Genomic DNA, 21399 nt, shown 5'->3' with positions numbered 1-21399 from the left:
TAATTGGTAGAGTATAAATAGCCCTGTGATTGGTCTCCTGGCTTCTGTTCTGGAAACTTCGACCTAAAAATGTATTCAGAATGCGATCGTGGAAACTAAAACACACAATCCACGACTGAATTATCTACTTTGGATGTTAGCAAAACAATATTGGTCCATTTGAGTCAAATACGCAAGATAAAATTGACTAATGGGTTCCTTACGAACTCTTAATTGCATGGGTAACTTCGATTATTTCAAATAAAAAATACACAAAAAAAATCGTTTAATTTTTTTTCATACAAAACGGAAATTTCATAGATAGACCTAATATAACGGTCAACATCTTTAGTTTTATATTTTCTGAAAAAGAAAACAGTCTATGGCTAATTTGATCACAGACAATATCACAGATTATAAAATACTTAAAACAACCTTAAAATTAAAAACAATCTTCTTTCTTGAGGTGACAATAAATAAAACACGTTTTTTATTATTATAACTATACTTTAGTCAAATGTACTTAAAATACTAGACACTTTCTTATTAATATAAAAAATACGTCACTTGAAGTTTTTTTTTGGAAAAACGGACCACTTGTCGGGGAATACTCGATAGTGAAGGGGAGGGACTAATCAATAATCAAGGGGGGTGTAGTCGATTATTAAGGCCCCCACTTACTGTTTACATCCCCATGTAGTCTGCAATCAAGGTGATGTAGTCGACAATCAACCCCTCCCCCCTTACCTTTTACACCCCCATAGTCTACATTGAAGGGGGGATGTAGTCGATAATCAAGCCCCCCCCCTTACCTTTTACATCATCATGTAGTCGATAATAAAGGCACCCCTCTACTGTTTACATCCCCTATGTAGTCTACAATCAAAGGGATGTAATCGATGATTGGGGGGCAGTGGTTGACTAAGGGGGGAACATAATGCTGTCAAAGGGAGATTAGTCAATATTCAAGATGGAGCAGTTATTGTAATGAAAAACTGACACGTAGTTTTTGAGTTAACTATTAATATAGGGATTGTTACTTAGTACTTTAAAGTAATTTTTTAAATTTTTTAGATCAAAATAAAATGTGGGACAGCTAGGAGACACATTTAAGTCCCAGGGGACAATTTTATTTCATATATGTGGTTTCTTGTGTTTTTTCCTTCTTTTCCGTTTCCTAACAGCTGTTACCGGTGGTCCGTTAGCACTCATACACTACATATAGACGAAATTAAACCTGCAAAGGCTTTGAGATAACGAAGATATTATTGGACCATATCCTTGTGCATTATCATACAGTTCAAATAGCGGTGCTGCAACAAGTTTATAATTTTTTGGTACAGCAAACAATGCCCTATCTTGTAATTGTACTAGAAATAATCTTTTATGCTCTTTAGGTTTAGTAATATGAGGTGGAACGTAAGGGTATTGTGGTGGTTCGAAGTTCGGTCGCCACCAGTTACCTGGAAATTGTTAAAAAATGTTTCAGATTACAGCCAGAGTAGGAATATAAAAATCCTAGCTTAGAACCTGTCGCAGCATTTATTACATAGCTTTTGTGAAGTAAAGAAAATTATTCGAAATATAGATAGAATTTTTATATTCTCGGAGTCTTAGCACGAAAATCTTCAAGAAAGTATTTATGTCCTAAAATTTGTATAACATTCGTTTGTGTACTATACAAATAGGGACAGTACACAGTTTTATACAAACTCCATTAATGACTAGCTGATACTAGCGACTTCGTCCACATGAAATTTAAAAATATAGCATACGTAACAATAGCATAGTATTTTAAAGATGAATGAATTTTTAAAATCGCCCCAGTAGTTTTTGAGTTATTTCAATACATACAAAAATACAAATCTTTCCTCTTTATAACATTAGGATTTTAAAATCCAGCAGCAAGCTTTAAATGGATACTGAAAACTGTTAAAACTATGCATGTTTAGGCACCAAACTGTACAATTTAAGTGAGAATTAACAACACAGATATAATTCTAACATTATAAAGAGAAAAGATTTGTATTTTTGTATTTATTGAAATAACTCAAAAACTACTGGGCCAATTTTAAAAATTCTTTCACCATCAGAAAATTAATTTATCTGTGAGTAACATACGCTATATTTTTTAACTTCAATCGGGCGAAGTCGCAGACAGCATCTAGTAAATTATAAAGCAGAGTATTATGTATAATTGACATTGGTAAAATCTCTAAGGAAACGCCATTAACACAAAAGATAGATAGATACAAGGAATATTCAAAATTCGTATTTTTACGTGACCCACGCCCCAGCGACAGACTAAAGAAACGTGAAAAAACGTTCCCCGCATGCCAAATGTTAATATTAAAATTACTTGAAATTTAAAAATGTTCTCTTACCTATAGTATCTTCTATCACCCACTCTTGTTTAACACCATCTTGTCTCCCCAATGTCTCTGTTAAAAGACGTTTCAACCCTTCTATTTCATCCTGAAATAACAATAAATGTAATTTAATTTGTGTAAATTATAATAATTGTAGATGTAAATTAGATATCTTCTATCATCATCACTAGCTCACTATACGCCCCCACTGAGGGGGGAGCCTACCCTAAAAAGCGGTGACTAGGCCATAGTCAACCACACTGCACTGCGGGTTGGTTGACTTCACACATATCTTTGAATTTCTTTGCCGATATGTGCAGGCATCACGATGTTTTCCTTCACCGTATTTTCTATACATATAATAAATTGGAGTGTCCGTTTGTAATATCAAAATAAAAAATTCCAGATTCCGGGAACGTTTGAAAATTTTTTGTCTGTGTCTGTCCGCAAGCCGCGTTTGTTCCGGATAATCTCCGAAACGGCTGGGCCGATATCGACCAGACTTTCACTGAAGGGTAACTGACATAGATGGCCATATTATAGGCTATATTTTTTAATTCCCCACTGTCAAAATGGCGTAATGGGTGGTCCTAATTTGCGCTAGCTAAGTTTGCGGGCGACAGCTCGTAAGACATACAGATATCTTTGTATCAATTTAAACTCTGAAATTTTACAAAATAAATACACAGACTATAAATAATGTCAGCAAGTGACACATTTATATAGTTTCTCATTTATATTGAATAATAATAATAATAGCCCTTGCTTAAGAAAAGTAAGTACTCTCTTAAAGTCTTCTTCCAGACATTCTACATCCATGTCAAATTTCATTGAAACCCATAAATCTGTTCCCGATATACCTACTGAAAAAATGCATACATTCATCTAAACTTTAAAAATAATATTAGTAAGATATACTATACCTCTCCAGGGTTCAGTTCACCTCCAGGCAGCTTAAAGAATGCTGTTCCAAGCTGCAACAGCAACACATGTGGTAATCCATGCTCATGAACCAATAGCACACCTTCTACAGACCTGGAATTGAAAATAAAGAAATTTTAAGCTCATTGAGACGGACATACTGTGGTTCAAACAGGGGTATTTATATATAAGTGGATTATCATCCACTTGCCCTTATCCCTTAAGGAGGATTGTCACAGTATGTGCTGCTCTTCCATACATCTCTATCAGCTGTCATCTGAATCCACTCCTTTCTTAAGCATATCCTCTTTCACACAATCCATACTTTCTTCGGTCTTCCTCTACCTTTGTAGCCATCCACATTCAATCTTAACACTTTCTGGTTTATGTCCCCATTGTCTCGTCGCACATGTCCATCCCACACTAACCTTTTGCTTCTCAATTTCTCCACCACTGTCGTAGTAACGATATATATAATATATAAAGTTATTTTAGAAGTTTGAATACTTTCAAACTTCTAAAATAACTCTATATAAATGTGGATAAGACATAAAATATAAAATACTAACAGTTACTTCATTCTTTGTTCGTGCGAAAATGAAAATTGTAATAAATACAACTTTTTATTTATTATACAAGGTAGCAAACGAGCAAGCAGCCACCTGAATCCACCAAAATGGAAAGCGACCATTGCCCATAAACATCCGCAATTGCAGTTGCATTGCCTACCCTTAATTGACGGATGAGGAAACGCACATAAAGAGGGCATTTCCCCTTCCTATGCGAATTCTCCACCGTAAAATCCATTTCCAATTCCCATCCTCTTCTTTCAAGATATAGGTGGAAAGGGAAAGGGACTAAAATTAGGCCTTCCTTATAATAGCTTATGTTACTGAGAGATAGCATAGGTATTCATTGGTGAAAGAGTTTTTGATACCAGTCCAGTAACATCTCATGCTATTCTCTTCTTACCCTAATCTTATCTAATTCGATGGTAAAATTTTTCTGCAAATTATTGAGAAAAACTAAATATTTATGAAATTGAAGGATAAACTTTAGTTTGTAAAATATATAAGAGATTTTTATTCAAGTCGAAAACATTTAGGATTGTGTAATGTATAATACAGTTAGAAAACCGTCAACTAACCTCCTCATACCGATTTTGACAAACTCTTCCCGCATTCTCTGAAACCTTGCTGGTACCGACGCATCTTTCTCAAATAATGGCTCCTTCGTCCCGAAAGTATAATTAGTTAGAGGATATAAGTTTATTGTCCTGTTTAATGTTAAATTTCCATTATTTAAACTATTCTGATGTTGCACGCCAGGACGCACCGGCCACTGCTTCCCTGGTGGACCTTGTATAGCCGCCATTTCAAGCTAAATGTTAAGTTTTTATATATACACAAACAAATATGAACACAGTTTAAAAATATCTAAGTTACTGGTTTATGAGTATGCGATATTCTTTAAATTTTCAAGCAATAATTTAAGCGTCACAATAAGAAACAGTCGGCCATTACACGTAGAGTAAAAAATGTTTATTGAATCGTTGCCAAATGTTTTACAATACAGATTATAAAATGTTCTTCAGGATTTGATAGTCCTGAAAATTAGTAATTTGCAATAGAAATGTACAAAATCTCGCATTAACTAAGGAAAATATTCTTATGCTTTACATACATTTTAAACATAATTAAGGTTATGAAATCAACTATCAACATTAAAACTTTTATGTTGAAATGGCAATACACTCTTCAATCACAATGACATTTGGTTTGACAGTATTGATTCGATTGTGTTTTTGTCAAAAGTCGTGTTTTTGAATTATATTTTTATTATATTTTTTCTGAAATTCAGGCTTTTATAATGTCACTACAATTTGAATTACTAACTGAAAGTCCCGGTCAATGGACATCTGCTTCGTACGTTATTCCCGAAATTCAAAAGAAGGAAATAAAACCATTTGTTGTTCGTACGTAAACAATTCGTTTTTAATATATAATCACTTTATTATAATTTACATTTGATATCATCTTCCGGTTATTTCCCTACATAGAGTACGTACGTTCAAAATCTGTAGCACAATACATTCTTCGTCTTCACCTTTGTAGACATCGCATAATCTTCTCGTTTTTTTTTCAGTCAGCCTCAAAGAACTAGAAGGTAATCCGGACAGTCGTACATCCAGTTTAACGAATTCTAGTAAATTTTCTGCAGTAAGGGCGGTAGTGAGACACGTAGCACGCTCTAGATCTGCCACTAAGGAGCCATGGTGTGCCACTGATATCAGAAACTTTCTTGAAAATCTGAAGTATGTTTGAATAATTATTAGATTTACTCATGAAGACTTTGTACTATACACACTATACTTGAACTATTTTTTATGTGAAATTTGACTTGGGTATTGTGAAGCACACATAACTACAATATAATAATTTTATAAATGTGAATAGATGGATGGATGTTTTTACTACATACCTCCAAGATGACTAAATTTAATGAAATTTGGCACTGACATAGAACTTAGTCTATGCGAACACATAGGCTACTTGTGAAGTTACATTTTTTAATTCTGCACAGATAATCCACAGGCAGTTTAAATAAACTTAAAACAACTATGTACTACTAAATTAATTATCGATTACTACAGTTTTTCATTGTCTTTCAGATTCAATCCAGAATGTGCAGAGGAACTTACAGCATTATTATGTACAGATAAAATATATGATAATATACCAAGACATTTATATATTAAACAAAGACTGGATAATATGCAATGGAAGATAGATTTATCTTTATGGTAAGTCTAGCTGTTCCCGTATGGCTTCCTCGCATGAAATTATAAAAACTTTATTTTATTGTTTACATTTTTTTTTATAATATAAGGTGGCAAACGAACAAGCGGCACCTAAATCCACCGAAATGGAAAGCGACCGCTGCCCATAAACATCCGCAATTGCAGATGCGTTGCCTACCCTTCATTGACGGAAGAGGAGATGCACATAAAGAGGAAATTTTCCCTTTCTATATGTCTCGTCCACCGTCAAATCCACTTTTCCTTCCCATCCTTTCCTCTCAAGAAAAGGGTGGAAAGGGAAAGGGATTAAATTAGGCCACCGGCACCACACTCATCAGACGAAACGCGGAATTGCTTCCACTTCACGCCTGTTTTCTGTGTGGTCGTGGTATTACTGGGGGCGAGCCGGCCCATTCGTGCGAAGATGTTAAAGCGGGCACTACCACTGTTAACTACATTACACTACAATTTGCTACATTCTCAATTGAAAATGTCAAAATAACCATTACCCTACCTTGGTTCCTTAAAGTTGGCAGTTTGTAGTTTATAATCCCTTTCCCACATGAAGGTTTTTTCCAATTTATTTATCTAAAACTAGTATATGTATATAAAATAGTCGTTTTATTTACACTAATACTCAAGAACGGCTTTACCGAAATTACTAAAAATTGGTGAGGAGCTAGCTTAGAGCCAGGAGACGTATGTTACTTCTTCCGTTTATGCATGGATGTTTCTGACTCTCAAAGAAATTTGGCACAGATGTAGAGGATAGTCTGGAAGAACACAGGCTGTTTATTTTTGTTTTTTTTTTTAATTCCATGCGGTGAAGTCGCAGGCGAAAGATAGTTTATAAGTTAATTAATAAATAATTTTTTTTTCCAGTCAAAATAATATAGAAGCTGAAAATGCAAATCCAGAAAGGGCAAAAGAAATAATACAAAGAGACACACATATTATATTAATATTAAAATTAACTGACGCACAGACTAAAACATACAGATTATCTATATCAAAATTCCATGAATTAAGGTATGTTATTGCGAGCGCTTTAAAGTCTATGATCGTGTTAGAAAAAAGGAAATGTATGAGACAAGATTGATGATTGTCTATGGTCAGATTTACGAGGACCATATGGCTGTTGTCAATATAGTGAACTAACAATTTCATCTAAAACATTTTATAATGACAAATTAGCTTTTGCCTGCGACTCTGTCTGCGTGGAATTGAAAACAACAGTGAATATGTGTTCTTCCAGACTATACTCTATGTCTGCCAAATTTCATTGAGATCTGTCCAGCTGTTTAGGCTACAATTTCTAACATATATCCATTTATCTAAACTTTCGTATTTATAATATTAGATGTGGCAGCATATTAATATTATAAATGCGAAAGTTTGTATGGATGTTTGTCCCGAGTTTGTAGTCTAAACTACTGAACGGAGATCGATGAAATTTGGCATAGACGTAAAGGATAGTATGGAAGAACACATAGGCTACTCAGTTTTGGTTTTTTGGACTCTATGCGGAGTTCAAAAAACTACTACTACTCTCAAACGGAGCAGCTATCCTGCGACTTCGGGGGCTTATCTAGTTTCATCCCGATTGCTTTAGATTGCGCCCATCTTCCAGTTTGCTCCGACTTTCGGTACCTCGGCTCATTAATCCAAAACGACGGCGATATTGACCGTGACGTGAGAAATAGAATAAAAGCGGGATGGATGAAATGGCGACAGGTTACAGGTGTAATATGCGACCCGCATATTCCCCTTAAAATAAAGGGGAAAATTTACAAAACCGTCGTAAGACCTGTCATGATGTATGGATCTGAATGTTGGGCAGTGAAAGGGACGGATGAAAGGAGAATACATGTAGCGGAAATGCGAATGTTTAGTATATTAGAGGAAGTTTGAGAGTAGCCCCAGTGGTTGAGAAAATAAGGAGTAAAAGGTTAGAGTGGTATGGGCATTATGAGGAGGGATGAATCGCATGTAACAAGAAGGATGTTAGATATGAATGTGGAGGGGTACATCGGTAGAGGTAGACCTAGAAAGAGATGACCTAGAGAGATCAAGAAGGGAGTGGTGACTGAGATGACGTATGATAGAGTGCTTTGGAGGACAAAAACCCGGTGCGCCGACCCTACGGGAGTAGGATAAGGCAGGGGAGATGATGATGATGCGGACGGAGTCGCGGGCGAAAGCTAGTATTTAAAATAATTGTATTATTTAGTCGCCTAGTTGTATTTATTATAATCCGTTTAGTTCAGAGAAAGTGTTACATTCCATTGTTTTAAGTTTTTTTTACTAGTTATTGATTTTTGTACAATTTTTTTTTAATTTACATGTGCTTTATAAAGTTCGAAATTTAAAAAATATTAATTTTGAACCTCAAAGTTATGGAAACTATTTTAATTTGACCTCTTTTGTAATAATATTGTTAAAAATATTTAATTACTTTAATGTTGCAATGGTGCATGTTTGTTATTGTAAAGTTTATTTTTAATAAAAAAATGAGAAAGTATTAATGTTTTTTATTTACATAACCTATTTTAAAAGATGCAATAATAATAAAATAACTTACTTACTCTCTAACTTAATTATTATGTTGTTTTCGACGAGATCTTGTACGAGATATACATCTAGTTTCATTTTTGTTACTGAAAATACAAATTTTATTAAAGATTGGTTTTTTTAATTTTATTAATTCTTGAAATCGACCCAGAATTAAATTTTATTAATTCTGGGTCGATTTCAAAAATTCTTTCACTATTAGAAAGGTAATTTATCTCTGAGTAATAAAGGCTATATTTTTAAATTTCACGCGGACGAAGTCGAGAGCCACAGCTAGTCTGTGCTAGTAATATAAAGAGGAAAGATTTGTATTTTTGTATATATTGAAATAACTCAAAAACTATTGGGCTGATTTAAAAAATCTTTCACCATTAAAAAACTAAGTTATCAAGTAACATGGGTTCAATTTTTTTTCTATTTTTTTTAATTGCACCCAGATAAAGTCGGGAGCAACAATAAGTTAAATTTACATTATACTTACTTATGTGTAACATCTCGATGTCTTTTCGCTCTTTTGAAATGTAATTTTAATGTGTCCTGGTTAAAAAAAATAGTTATAATGAGATATTAGTGTAAGTTTTCACTGCCCGAAACTCAGATCAGTGAAAGTTCACAATATAAAGTTGAGAAATACTTTGTAATGTTTTTGTAACATTTAATGTATTTGAGGGAAGTAAATAAGCAAATATGATATTAGTGAAATTAGTAAAACAGTGGTATTCCGCTAATTTACTAAAATAACTTTTTAATTAAGATAAATAAGTAGCCTAGTAGTAGTAGTAGTAGTAGTAGGGGCTACGGTTTCCGAAACTCCACGACTAGCGCGTATTTTGCGTGAGAATAGGACATGGATTACTCCAGCCAAGCTCACCGAAGAACCCCAGCAGACCCTTTATATTGCTGGTGATATCTGTACTGGTGTACTGTAGTTTATAAAGCTGATATCTTACTAAGGGGGCGTCTATAAATTATGTGAGGTGTTTAAGGGGGGAGGGGGTCGAGTCAAATCTAATCTAATCTTACGTTGGAGAGAGAGGGGGGTCTCGGCAAATATCACGCAATTTTTTTTCTGATTGAAACAAAAATTACTTTGGTTCATTCAATACAGATTATACATGCTTAAGATTTATTCTTAAACGTAATCGTAATACAATTAAGATCATTTACTCATTCTTTCAAAAGAAAATAATTTGATACTTCAAAGTTATACATTTACTGACTCTCCAACTACCATATGAATGGAATATGACGATTGACGTCAATTTTTTTTTATAACATAAGATGGCAAACGAGCAAGCGGCCACCTGAATTCGCCAAAATGGCGAAGCGACCGCTGCCCATAGACATCCGCAATTGCAGATGCGTTGCCTACCCTTATACGACGGAGGAGGAGACGCACATAAAGAGGATACTTCCCCATCCTATGCATCTCCTCCACCGTCAAATCCACTTCCTCTTTCCATCCTCTCCGTATAAGAAAGGGATAGTAAAGGGAAAGGGACTTAAATTAGGCCTCCGGCACCACACTCATCAGACGAAACACGGAATTGCTTCCACTTCACGCCTGTCTTCTGTGTGTCATTGTGTTGACATTTATTAATCGTCTCATGACAACTCCGGTCGCGTTTTAGTCGCTCGAAAATGGTCGTAATTTTGTTTTATTATTTTTAGCTCAATCGTTGAATATTTTCTCGTCAATTTTTTTTCTTGAAAAAAAAATATTTAAAATTTGCATTGCAACGCTAATTTTAAATATTTCTTTTTTTTATTTTATTAGTTGGGTTTTTCATTATTTTATGTTTAATTACCTTTTTTGATTCATAATTGTAGTGTTGATAAGGATTAAACAATATTTTTAATTCCACGCGGACGGAGTCACGGGCGAAAGCTAGTAAAAACACTTACCATAGATTTGAATTTGATATCACACTCAACACAATAATAATCTCTTCTTATGTGCACGGATTGTGTGTGTTTGTGCAACTGTGTGGGGTACACGAAGCTCAGGTTACACTGGTCGCATTGGAACCGCTTCTTGTTGTCGTGACGCCTGATATATGAAAGGTGTTTGGAAATTATAAGATATACGAAAAAAGACATTTTTTTGGGATTAATCTTTCTATATTATAAAATGGCTAATGAGTTAACGGCCAACTAAATTCGCCGAAATGACGAAACTGCCCTTTCGCAAATTCAGATTTGTTGCCTAACTTTTATGAAGGGGACCAACAGAAAAAGTAAATTCCCTTTTTAATGTGTCCCCTCCTCCGTTAAATCCATCCATACCTTATAAGAAAAGGGGATTCAAATCTTACTAATAATTTATACTATTATAATAAAGTGTAAACACACACTACTTTGTTGCCTAAGATGTCAGCAATCACAGCATATTTTTGAATAATTCTTTTTTTAATATAAAGCCCTACACTTACGTCTTTCTTTAGGCTATATATTTTCACGCCATTAAACTTTGGGGGTAAATATTTTGGTGAAAAACCCTAATGTGGGAAAGAGACCATTAGTTGCTGCCAACCTCATGGAAGCAAGATTGTCACGTTGTCATTTTGACATTTGCTATTGATAATTTGACAAATGTAAACAATAAAGTAAAATTTTCATAATTTCATGCGGATGAAGTCGCACGGAAACAGTCATATTATAAATGTGAAAGTTAAGATGGATGGATGTTAGAGTTCGTAGCTTAATCGGCTGAATGGATCTCGATGAAATTTGACATAGATGTAGAGGATAGTCTGGAAAAACACATACTTGGTTTTATTTTTTTTAATACCATGCGGACGGAGTCGCGAGCGAAAGATAGTTATTACATATAGTTTATTAATTCTTATTAGCGAAGTATTTAGACCTTAGGAAAATTTACACTCCATAAAAAATATGTAAAAAAATGCTTTTACTGTAGTAAATTTTAGATGAAATGTTTGTTAGGGTTGCCACTTAATATGCTGAACGAATCGCAATGAACTTAGGCATAGATGTATAGAATAGTCTAGAAGAGCACATATATCGTTTTTTTTTTGAAAATTCGTGAAAGGAGTCATAGGCGAAAGCTAGTCTTGTATATATCTCTAGTTTGAGTTTAACACTCGCTATTCTGTATATTTGAGTGTCCTTTAAAAACATCGTTATCACTGTTCTTTTCAACTAGAAAGAAAGGGATGTCAATATATTTCTGTTTATTACATACTCACATAGTATGTACACGCAGGGATTCCAAACTTTTATACAGTTTCCCACATTTATGACACTCGTGTGTCGCCGTGCTGTCGTGTACATGCACGTGTCTTTGCATCACTGTACGTTTACTGGAAAACGGAAGAAAGAGATGGACTTAGCTGTTTTTTTTTATAATACACGGTGGCAAACGAGCACATGACACCACATGAATCCACCGAAATGGAAAGCGACCGCTGCCCATAAACATCCGCAATTGCAGCGCTGCCTTCATTGACGGAGGAGACGCACATAGAGAGAACATTTCCCCTTCCCATGCGTCTCCTCCACCGTCAAATCCACTTTTCTTTCCCATCCTTTTCTCTGAAGAAAAGGGTGGAAAGAAAAAGGGACTAAATTTAGGCCTCCGGCGCCACATTTATCAGACGAAACGCGGAATTGCTTCCACTTCACGCCTCTCTTCTGTGTGGTCGTGGTATTACATCGGGCGAGCCGGCCCTGCAGTGCGAAGATGTTAAAGCGGGCTCTACCACTATTCAATATTGCGTTGTAAGAGAGAGATTAGAGTAATTGAGTACGTGCTCGAGACAGAGATTGATATATCCGTATAAATGCTAGTGCGAAAGGGATACAAGACCCCGTAGACGCTCAAATCGCTTTGTATGATGTTCTAATAAGTTCTGTCGAGAGAGATAGACATAGCCGCGTATCTATTAGAGCGAGAGGGACACAAAACTCACTCTGTAGTGAAAACACGCCTTCCGCATTTTATGTGCTACTTACTGGCGGGAGAGTGACGGATGTATCCGCATATCTTTAGGTGTGAGAGGGACACTAGACTCACTCGGTAGTTAAGACAATGACCACATTTTGTAATGTGCTATTACATTCTGCCGTGAGAAAGAGACAGACGTATCCGCGTATATATAGGTGCGAGAACGATACAAGACTATACGGTGAAGACACACCGGCCGTATTTTATGTGTTACGTTCTGCCGTGAAAGAGACAGATGTATCCGTGTATCTATAGGTGTGAGAGGGATAGAACTCACTCTGTGGTGAAGACACACCGGCCGCAGCTGTACGCGGCGGCGGCGTGCGTGTGCACGATAGTATGGTGCTCCAACACGTGCTGGCGAGAGAGACGGATGTATCCACATATCTTGCATCTGTATCTGGTGGTGTGAGACTTCATGTGACCTCGCAGGGAGACTGCGCTCCCACAGTACTGAGAGCAAAGTTCGCACTTGTACTCACCTTGTTTCTGTAATTAATGTAATCAGAACCATAATAATAAAAAAAAACAACAAGAATAAAATGTAACGAAATGTACACTTATGCCTCCACACTAGACTAGTAAATACTAAGTTACTAGTATTTAGAAATTTAAGTAGAATAGATCATAGACGAGAGTATTTACTTACTAAATTCCTCGGTACTCGACTAGACTAGCTTAGTGCGAACGAGGCATAAGTTACTGTCTATAACAGAGACTAAAAAATGCAAGTACCCCCACTTCTGTTAATGCAACTACCCTCACTTATGTTAATGCAACTACCCTCACTTCTTTTAATGCAACTACCCTCACTTCTGTTAATGCAACTACCCTCACTTCTGTTAATCCAATACCCTCACTACTGTTAATGCAACCTTCCTCACTTTTGTTAATGCAACTACCTTCACTTCTGTTAATGCAACTACCCTCACTTCTGTTAATGCAACTACCCTCACTTCTGTCAATGCAACTACCCTCACTTCTGTTACTCAAATTGGTATATCGTTTTATATCATTAATATTATATTTGCAATATATTTTGCAAACTCACCTGTAAATGTTTCTCCATATGACTTTGTAAGACATCCTCAAAGTTGAAACCTTTAACACAACTTTCGCATTTATACGGAGCACGTAAATATTTATCGCTTTTTGAACGTTCCTTCATCTCTTCTAAAACCTGAATTAAAAAAAAAAATTACTTCAGCAAAGTTGAATAAATATTTTTTTTCTCTGAAAAACTACTGGAGCGATTTTAAGAATTCTTTCAAACCTTTAAAACTTCATTTATACTGACTGATATACCAATATAAATGCGAAAGTTTAGATGGATGGATGTTAGAGTTTGTAGCCTAAACGGCTAAACGGATCTTGATGAAATTTGGTACAGATGTAGATAGTCTGGAAGAACACATAGGCTACTCACTTAAGCTTTTTTTTAATTTAACGCTGACGGAGTCGCGGGCAAAAGGTAGTAAGAAATATTTATCATACGCGAACAGTGTAAAGTCACGAGAAAAAGGCTAGTATGTACAGTGGTAGAGCCCGCTTTAACATCTTCGCACGAATGGGCCGGCTCGCCCGGTGCAATACCACGACCACACAAGACAGGCGTCAAGTGAAAGCAATTCCGCGTACACTCTGATGAGTGTGGTGCCGGAGGCCTAAATTTAGTCCCTTTCCCTTTCCATCCTTTTCTTCAAAGGAAAGGATGGGAAAGAAAAGTGGATTTGACGGTGGAGGAGACGCATAGGAAGGTGAATTTTTTTTTTAACATAATGTGGCAAACGAGCAAGCGGCCACCTGAAACCGCCAAAATGGCGAAGCGACCGCTGCCCATAGACATCCGCAATTGCAGATGCGTTGTCTACCCTTATACGACGGAGGGGGAGACGCACATAAAAAGGATATTTCCCCTTCCTATGCATCTCCTCCACCGTCAAATCCACTCCCTCTTCCCAACCTCTCCTTATAAGAAAAGGGTGGTAAAGAGAAAGGGACTTAAATTAGGCCTCCGGCGCCACACTCATCAGACGAAACACGGAATTGCTTCCATTTCACGCCTGTCTTGTGTGGTCGTGGTATTGGGGGCGAGTCCTGCAGTGCTAAGATGTTAAAGCGGGCACTACCACTGTTAAAAGTAAAACACTATTTCCTCTCTATGTGCGTCTCCTCCGTCAATAAAGGGTAGGCAGCGCTGCAATAGCGGATGTTTATGTGCAGCGGTCGCTTTCCATTTCGGTGGATTCAGGCCGCTTGCTCGTTTGTCACCTTATATTATAAAAAATGTAATAGCTTACCTGTTCTTTTGTCAATTTAATGACCGTGTATTCTGAAGTTTCTTGAACCATTCTTGAACTGAAACCCTCTTTTAATACTTTCTTTTGTGTAACTTTACGACAATTTTTTCTTGGATTGCTTGTATCTAGTTTTGTATTTGATTTTTCATCGTCTATAATCTGTAATAAGTTAACACAAAGTTACTAATGCTAAAATTAATAAATGATAGTTAATGTCCTTTTTGTTTCTTACCAAAAATATATCACTTTGTAATGGAAGTCCTTGGCTACTTAAAACAGGAATCCTAGTTTAGTAGTCAAGGCAACACTGATTTATGTAATTAACATTAGTGAGCAATAAAGATATTCTTCTTCTTCTTAATACTTATAAGGTAACTTAGACACTCAAACCACTAACTACCACCAGTATGGCGCGCTATTCTAAGTATGAATGACATTGACAGCTGTCAGATAGGGATGGGACGTATATTTCAATGATCTAGTGTTGCGCCAATTCTCTTCCAGTGTTGATTTTCTTCTTAAAGATATGAAATTGGTTTTGCGGGATTCGAAACTAAGACCTGTAGGTTACAAATAAGTCCTTAAACCCCTGAGCCACCAATTGTTAATGTTACTGATAGTTAATTCTATTAAATTGATTGGAGTTTCCAACAACACAATTTCTATTAAAAATAGATTAATATTAATCATTTATTAATACTGTATTATTATTAACTATCTGTTCCCGTGCGGCTTCATCTCCATGAATTTATGAAAAATTCTATTTTATTGTTTACATTTGTCAAATTATCAATAGCAAATGTCAAAATGACATGACATGACAAACCTTAGCAACCTTGCTTTCTTGATGTTGGCAGCAAAATATTGTCTCTTTCCCACATTAGGGTTTTTATCCACAATATTTACCCCCTAAGTTTAATGGCGTGAAAATATATAGCCTAAAGCGTGACGTAAGTGTAGAGCTTTTAATTTAAAAAAAAATATTTAAAAATATGCTGTACTTGCTGACATCATAGGCAACAAAGAAGTGTGTGTTTACGCTTTATTTTAATACTAGCTGTTGCCCGCTACATCGTCCGCGTGGTATTAGAAAACATACGAACTATATAAATAACAAAAAGCTACATATCCCTCGGGAACCGGACATTTCTCGGGGATAAACCTTATCCCATGTGTACTCCAGACTTTGCTTTATATCTGTGCCAAATTTCAATAAGATATGTTGAACCGTTGCAGAATGATTGAGTAAACATTAAAAACTAAATTAATGAATCCCACGGGAACCGTAACTATTCCCGGGATAAAAAGTACCCTATGTGTTCTTCCAGACTATGCTCTAAACCTGTGCCAAATTTCATGGAGATCCGTTCAGCCGTTTAGGGTACAAACGCTAACAAACATCCATCCATCTAAACTTTCGCATTTATAACATTAGTAAGATATATAGATTATAGTATAGAAGTATAGATACATATATGCTATGGTAATCTAATTGGCATACTAACATTTGTGTTAACAATTCCATTATCGTATTCCGTAGCCTCCATACTGCTTTCACAAAACAATACCAATGGTACATCATCTTCATCAGTTGTATAAACAAAATCGTTCACCTCCGGTTTTATTTCTCCATCTAAATGCATCTCCGGACCAATGTAATCTATCCTTGTTGGTGATATCCCAATGTTGTTTATTACATTAAGAGTATCCTGAAATACAAGTTTTATCAAATATAGCACATTGATAAGTTAAAGTCCAAGGGAAACACAAAATTTTTAAAGTAATAGAGGTTTTAAGTTATCAAGGGTCTATGTGATAGAGGTTTTGGGCTCTGATGGGAAGGGAACATATTTTTTTTTAAGTTATAGAGGTTTTTATGTTACCAAGGTTTGAGTTATCAAGGTTCTAATGTAATTAGTTTTAAATTAGGTAACTATAAGAAATCAAAGGTATGCCTGTGTCCTTCCAGGATATTCTCTACATCTATACCAATTTAATGAGATCTGTTCAGCAGTTTAGGCAACTCTAACAAACGTACATCTAAACCTTTGCATTTATAATACAAGTAAAGTTTATTTTTGTAATGTGAATAATTTAGCATTGGTTGAATTGAATAGAAATGAGAAATTATACCAAAACTGTCTGTCTGTGTAAACCTTTATAACTCTATCATAGACTTACTATAATATAAGACCAAAGTTGAGATGTAGACGGTGTAAATCGTGACGCAAAGAATGTTGCCATAAGAAATTTGAAATCGGTAGCCACTAATACAAGTGGTACAAATTGCTTGACCAAGCCAAGGCCCACAAAGGGCTGTAGAGCTAAAGAAAAAGAAGACTTGTGGGACATCGGTATGAATTCTTGTAGTGCACATATATTTATTATATTATAAAGGTACAATACACATTACAGTCCAGCACATTCGTCAAAGAGCAAGAAAACCATGCTAACCAATCTGACAGTTGCGAATGTGTCGCCACACCCTTACTACAGACAAACTTGTATGTATTAATTTAAACAGTGAAACTACAAAATATTAGTAAATAATGTCAGCTGACATGTATATGATATCTCAATTCTACTAAATGTGACTATAAAGAAGTTTCCAATAATATTTATTCTTAAAATTACATAAGTAAGACTATAGTCTGTGGTTATTTAATGTAGATGTTGAAAGTATGTAACATCAAAGCGTACCTTTTTTACTACTTGATCCATTTTCATCTGCGCAATGCGACATTGTTCCACAAACTTGTCCAACTTACGCAAGAGACTCGTACAAAAAATACACATCAACATTCCCGATTCATTTAAAGGCTAAAAAAAAGTAAAAACGTTATAGAAAAAGGGTTAAGTAATTCCTTGATACATGAATTTATAAAATGGGTTTAATATTTACTTGATACGTGAATTTATGTATTTTATACTTAATTTGTATAATTTTAGGTGTTTAATTGTAAAATAAAGGTTAAAACGTGCTGAAATTAAAATGAAAATCAAGAGTATATATTCGAATGAATTCATACAATACCTCTTTTAAAATTCGATTGTATATTTCAATATTTTTTCCCGACAAAGGTAATACCTTATCCCTGCCTTTTAAGCAAATTTGGCATAATGTGTAAGTCATAATTTAAGTCTTTTTCATTAAACAAACTACTACAAAATCATCCTCAATTTGTAAACAAAATCAGTTTTGACAGATATTAAAAACTTTGACATTTCGTTTTCTGGCTTTTTTCAATAGGCAAAAGATAAAGTCTTTATGCCAGTTCAGTGGAATTTTTATAAAACATTTGGTACTTAAATATAAAAAGCCGTCTTTCTGTATGTAAGTATGTCTTGTCTGTCTTTCTGTATGTAAGTCTTGGGCTTAATCGGACATCTGCAAGTGCGCACCGTACTAGTACAATTGGGAAAACGTACTAGTACACACTTTTAGTACCTTTAGTACTTCAGATTTGTGAAAACACAATACATGAATATAATATAACGAGGGTTATATATTACTTCACATCAAAATTTAAGCAGGGTCAAACCCTCAATATGTTATTAGCGAAAATATTAAAATATGTTATTAGCGAAAATATTAAAAGAAATTTTTTTTGGATATTCAGCAGACATTAGGGGGTGATGCTGTACCCTATTCTACAGTTGCGTACTGGGTGGCTGAATTTAAAAGAGGTAGATCAAGCTGTAAAGATGACCCGCGTTCTAGGCGGCCTTCAACCTCCGTTACAGAAGAAAATGTCAAAAAGGTTGAGAATCTGGTTTTGGAAGACAGAAGAATGACTATAAAACATATAGCTGAGATCCTAAAGATATCTTTTGGTAGCATTCAATCCATTTTAATTGATTCACTGGGGTTCAAAAAAGTGTCTGCAAGATGGGTGCCACGAATGTTAACCGACGAAAACAAAAAGCGACGTTTGGAAATTTCCAAGCGTAATCTCGAAATGTTCCAGCGTGATTCGGATAATTTTTGCCGTCGTCTTGTCACCATGGATGAAACGTGGGTCCACCATTTTGATCCTGAAACTAAAAGACAAAGCATGTCTTGGAAACGGGCATCCTCTCCATCCATCAAGAAATTTCGAGTTGCTCCTACCGCTGGCATAGTTATGGCCTCTGTGTTCTGGGATAGTGAAGGAATCCTTTTTATTGATTACATGCCAAAAGGCCAGACGATTACTGGACCCTATTATGCAAATTTAATCCCGAAAGTGCGTGAAGCGATTAAAGAAAAACGTCGTGGAAAACTGTCGTTGGGCGTGTTGTTCCTTCAAGATAACGCTCCTGCTCATCGATCGGAAGTTGCGCTCAACGCAATCCGCTGTGCTGGCTTCAATCTCCTTGACCACCCACCATATTCTCCGGACTTAGCCCCAAGTGATTTTCACTTATTTCCAAAATTAAAAGAGGAAATTCGTGGAACAAAATTTCACGATAATGACGCGGTTATAGCTGCCGTAGAGGACTCTTTCGAGAGCCAAGAAAATATTTTTTTTTTCACAAGGAATAAGGAAGTTAGAACCGCGTTATTCTAAATGCATTGCATTGGAGGGAGATTATATAGAAAAATAAAATATTATTATTTAAATCTTTGCATTTTTAATATTGATTCCAAGAATTTTTTGATTCACCCTCGTATATTTATTAACCTAAAAAAAAAGAAAAACAGGTACCTATTAAGCTAGCGCGTTCATCTTTTCTTCAGTGCATTACTTTCATCACGTGGGATCGTGGTCAAGCGCTAACTTAACAAATATATAAAAAAAACCTTCACAAAATAACTGTTAAATATAAATTAAATAGAAATATTGACTTACCATGGTATATGTCATCATCATCAACTTGCCCTTATCCCTTACAGAGGGTCGGCATATTATGTGCTGCTCTTCCATACATCTCTATCAGCCATCATATCTTTATCCACTATGTTCTTAAGCATATCCTCTTTATGCATGGTATATTTGTTGAAGAATATTATTTTACATTAAAGGAATTGGATCATCTTTCTCCTTATCCTACTTCCTTAGGGTCGGCGCAACAGGTTTTTGTCCTCCACATAACTCTATCATACGTCATCTCAGTCATCACTCCCTTTTTGATTGTCACCTTTAACGCAATACATCCACGTCTTTCTACGTGTAACGTTCTCCTTGTAACAAGCGATTCATCCCTCCTCATAATATGCCCATACCATGCTAACCTTTTACTCATCTTCTTTACTATTGGGGACTGGGGCTACTCTCAAACTTCCAAAAAAAAAAAAATAAACAAAATTAAAGGAATTGGATGTTTGGGATAACTGTCATATGAAAAAAAAAACAAAACTTAAATCAATTTGTATTTCAGTCCATGATATAAAACGAAATAAATAACAGTAAAACACCACAATTAGTCAAATACAAACCACAATTAGGCGGCAAGCAATTTTTATTCACGGCATAATTAAAAATATTTAACAAATTTCAATATAAAATTTAAATCAATACATTTAAAAAATACTAAAATATATACAGAGGTACAATATCATTTTATTTTTTAAACATTACTATTATGACTATGCTATTAAATTTCTAGTACATTTAGGAACACTTAAAACCTTTTTAAATTGCCAGGAATATTTACAGTAAAGTCAAGACATCAGACAAAACAAAACCCTATTATCTAAATAATAACAAGCTTTCGCCCTCGACTCCGTCCGCGGGGAAGTAAAAAAAAAAACAAATGAGTAGCCTATGTATTCTTCTAGAATATCCGCTACATCTATACCAAATTTCATTGAAATCCGTTCAGCCGTTTAGACTACAAACTCTAACAAACATCCATCCAAACTTTCGCATTAATAATATTAGTATGATATATCTCTGTGGGGTTCCACAGCTATAAAAGTAGAGGTCTCAAAGAAAATTATGACAAAATCTTCCATCAACTCACTGTACATCTCAACTAAGGGCCCTACTTCACACATATCTTTGAATTTCTTTACAGCATGCACATCACAATGTTTTTTCATCTTAAGAACATCTTATAAACATACAATTAAATAAAAAAAAAAAAATTGGTACATAGATATTGAACCTGGATGTACAGATTGGTTCAATACAGCTTTGCAGCAAACTATTTTATTATAATTTATATGTACAGTCATAGGGAACAGCAATGTTGCAATAACAGAAAAATTACATTGATCAGAAGACAAATTGTCCCAACTACCATAGCAAAGCCATGGTCATTGGGTCAAACACTCTTCATTTTAGATAAGTTGATACCAAACATACACAAACTGTGCTTAAATAAATAGCCAATTGTGTAGAGTGAGTGGCGCAAACCACAGACCCACACCATAAAAATCTGTGTTCACATTATACCAGTTGAATACTAGTCCAGTTAAGCACTGTACTGGCTAAATGTGAACCATAATTTTGAGATTAGCTTAAGACAGTGGTCAACACAGTTGGGTTTCATAACCGCATGTTTACT

General features: G+C 35.2%; 3 protein-coding genes across 6 annotated transcripts; 1 reads left to right on the top strand and 2 right to left on the bottom strand.

The window, feature by feature from the left end:
- Positions 1 to 1145: 1145 nt before the first annotated feature.
- Positions 1146 to 4810, bottom strand: LOC106101596 (cleavage and polyadenylation specificity factor subunit 5). The gene is made up of 4 exons (XM_013280921.1): positions 4417 to 4810; positions 3272 to 3383; positions 2364 to 2454; positions 1146 to 1442 (listed from the first exon to the last, which is right to left on the bottom strand). The coding sequence occupies exons 1-4, from the start codon at positions 4641 to 4643 to the stop codon at positions 1195 to 1197; spliced, it is 678 nt and encodes a 225-aa protein (XP_013136375.1). The 5' UTR covers positions 4644 to 4810; the 3' UTR covers positions 1146 to 1194.
- Positions 4811 to 5046: 236 nt separating this feature from the next.
- Positions 5047 to 7311, top strand: LOC106101838. Its single transcript, XM_013281217.1, has 4 exons — positions 5047 to 5244; positions 5415 to 5583; positions 5941 to 6072; positions 6952 to 7311. Exons 1-4 carry the CDS (start codon positions 5139 to 5141, stop codon positions 7166 to 7168), a joined length of 624 nt encoding a protein of 207 aa, XP_013136671.1. The 5' UTR covers positions 5047 to 5138; the 3' UTR covers positions 7169 to 7311.
- LOC106100632 (zinc finger protein 2-like) lies at positions 5489 to 19557 on the bottom strand. Of its 4 annotated transcripts, none has more exons than XR_001225454.1 (12): positions 17942 to 19557; positions 17608 to 17727; positions 16413 to 16616; positions 14908 to 15066; positions 13659 to 13787; positions 12885 to 13096; positions 11850 to 11963; positions 10546 to 10690; positions 9122 to 9177; positions 8651 to 8726; positions 6584 to 6842; positions 5491 to 5578 (listed from the first exon to the last, which is right to left on the bottom strand). XR_001225454.1 is itself a non-coding variant. In XM_013279655.1 (11 exons), exons 1-10 carry the CDS (start codon positions 18038 to 18040, stop codon positions 8663 to 8665), a joined length of 1302 nt encoding a protein of 433 aa, XP_013135109.1. In that variant the 5' UTR covers positions 18041 to 18168; the 3' UTR covers positions 5489 to 5578; positions 8655 to 8662. The 4 variants fall into 4 exon arrangements, 2 of the variants coding, with proteins under 2 accessions (XP_013135109.1, XP_013135233.1); XR_001225449.1 differs by having other exon boundaries at positions 8655 to 8726; XM_013279655.1 differs by lacking the exon at positions 6584 to 6842 and having other exon boundaries at positions 5489 to 5578; positions 8655 to 8726; positions 17942 to 18168.
- Between the last annotated feature and the right edge of the window lie 1842 nt (positions 19558 to 21399).

This window comes from Papilio polytes, unplaced genomic scaffold, assembly GCF_000836215.1.
Source record: "Papilio polytes unplaced genomic scaffold, Ppol_1.0 DF824493.1, whole genome shotgun sequence".
NCBI classification, from domain to species: Eukaryota; Metazoa; Arthropoda; class Insecta; order Lepidoptera; family Papilionidae; genus Papilio; species Papilio polytes.
The sequence above is the reverse complement of the archived record's forward strand: the minus strand, read 5'-3'. Positions and strand labels throughout refer to the sequence as shown.

Coding starts and splice junctions, on each gene's coding strand:
- LOC106101596 (XM_013280921.1), bottom strand. CDS start 4,643: ATGGCGGCTATACAAGGTCCACCAGGGAAGCAGTGGCCGGTGCGTCCT. Junction 3,384..4,416: donor GTCAAAATCGGTATGAGGAG/GTTAGTTGACGG, acceptor TTTCAATTCCAG/GTCTGTAGAAGGTGTGCTAT. Junction 1,443..2,363: donor GGTGATAGAAGATACTATAG/GTAAGAGAACAT, acceptor AACAATTTCCAG/GTAACTGGTGGCGACCGAAC.
- LOC106101838 (XM_013281217.1), top strand. CDS start 5,139: ATGTCACTACAATTTGAATTACTAACTGAAAGTCCCGGTCAATGGACA. Junction 5,245..5,414: donor AATAAAACCATTTGTTGTTC/GTACGTAAACAA, acceptor TTTTTTTTTCAG/TCAGCCTCAAAGAACTAGAA. Junction 5,584..5,940: donor AACTTTCTTGAAAATCTGAA/GTATGTTTGAAT, acceptor ATTGTCTTTCAG/ATTCAATCCAGAATGTGCAG.
- LOC106100632 (XM_013279779.1), bottom strand. CDS start 18,040: ATGACTTACACATTATGCCAAATTTGCTTAAAAGGCAGGGATAAGGTA. Junction 16,617..17,607: donor TGGATCAAGTAGTAAAAAAG/GTACGCTTTGAT, acceptor CTTGTATTTCAG/GATACTCTTAATGTAATAAA. Junction 13,788..14,907: donor TTAAATTGACAAAAGAACAG/GTAAGCTATTAC, acceptor TTTTTAATTCAG/GTTTTAGAAGAGATGAAGGA.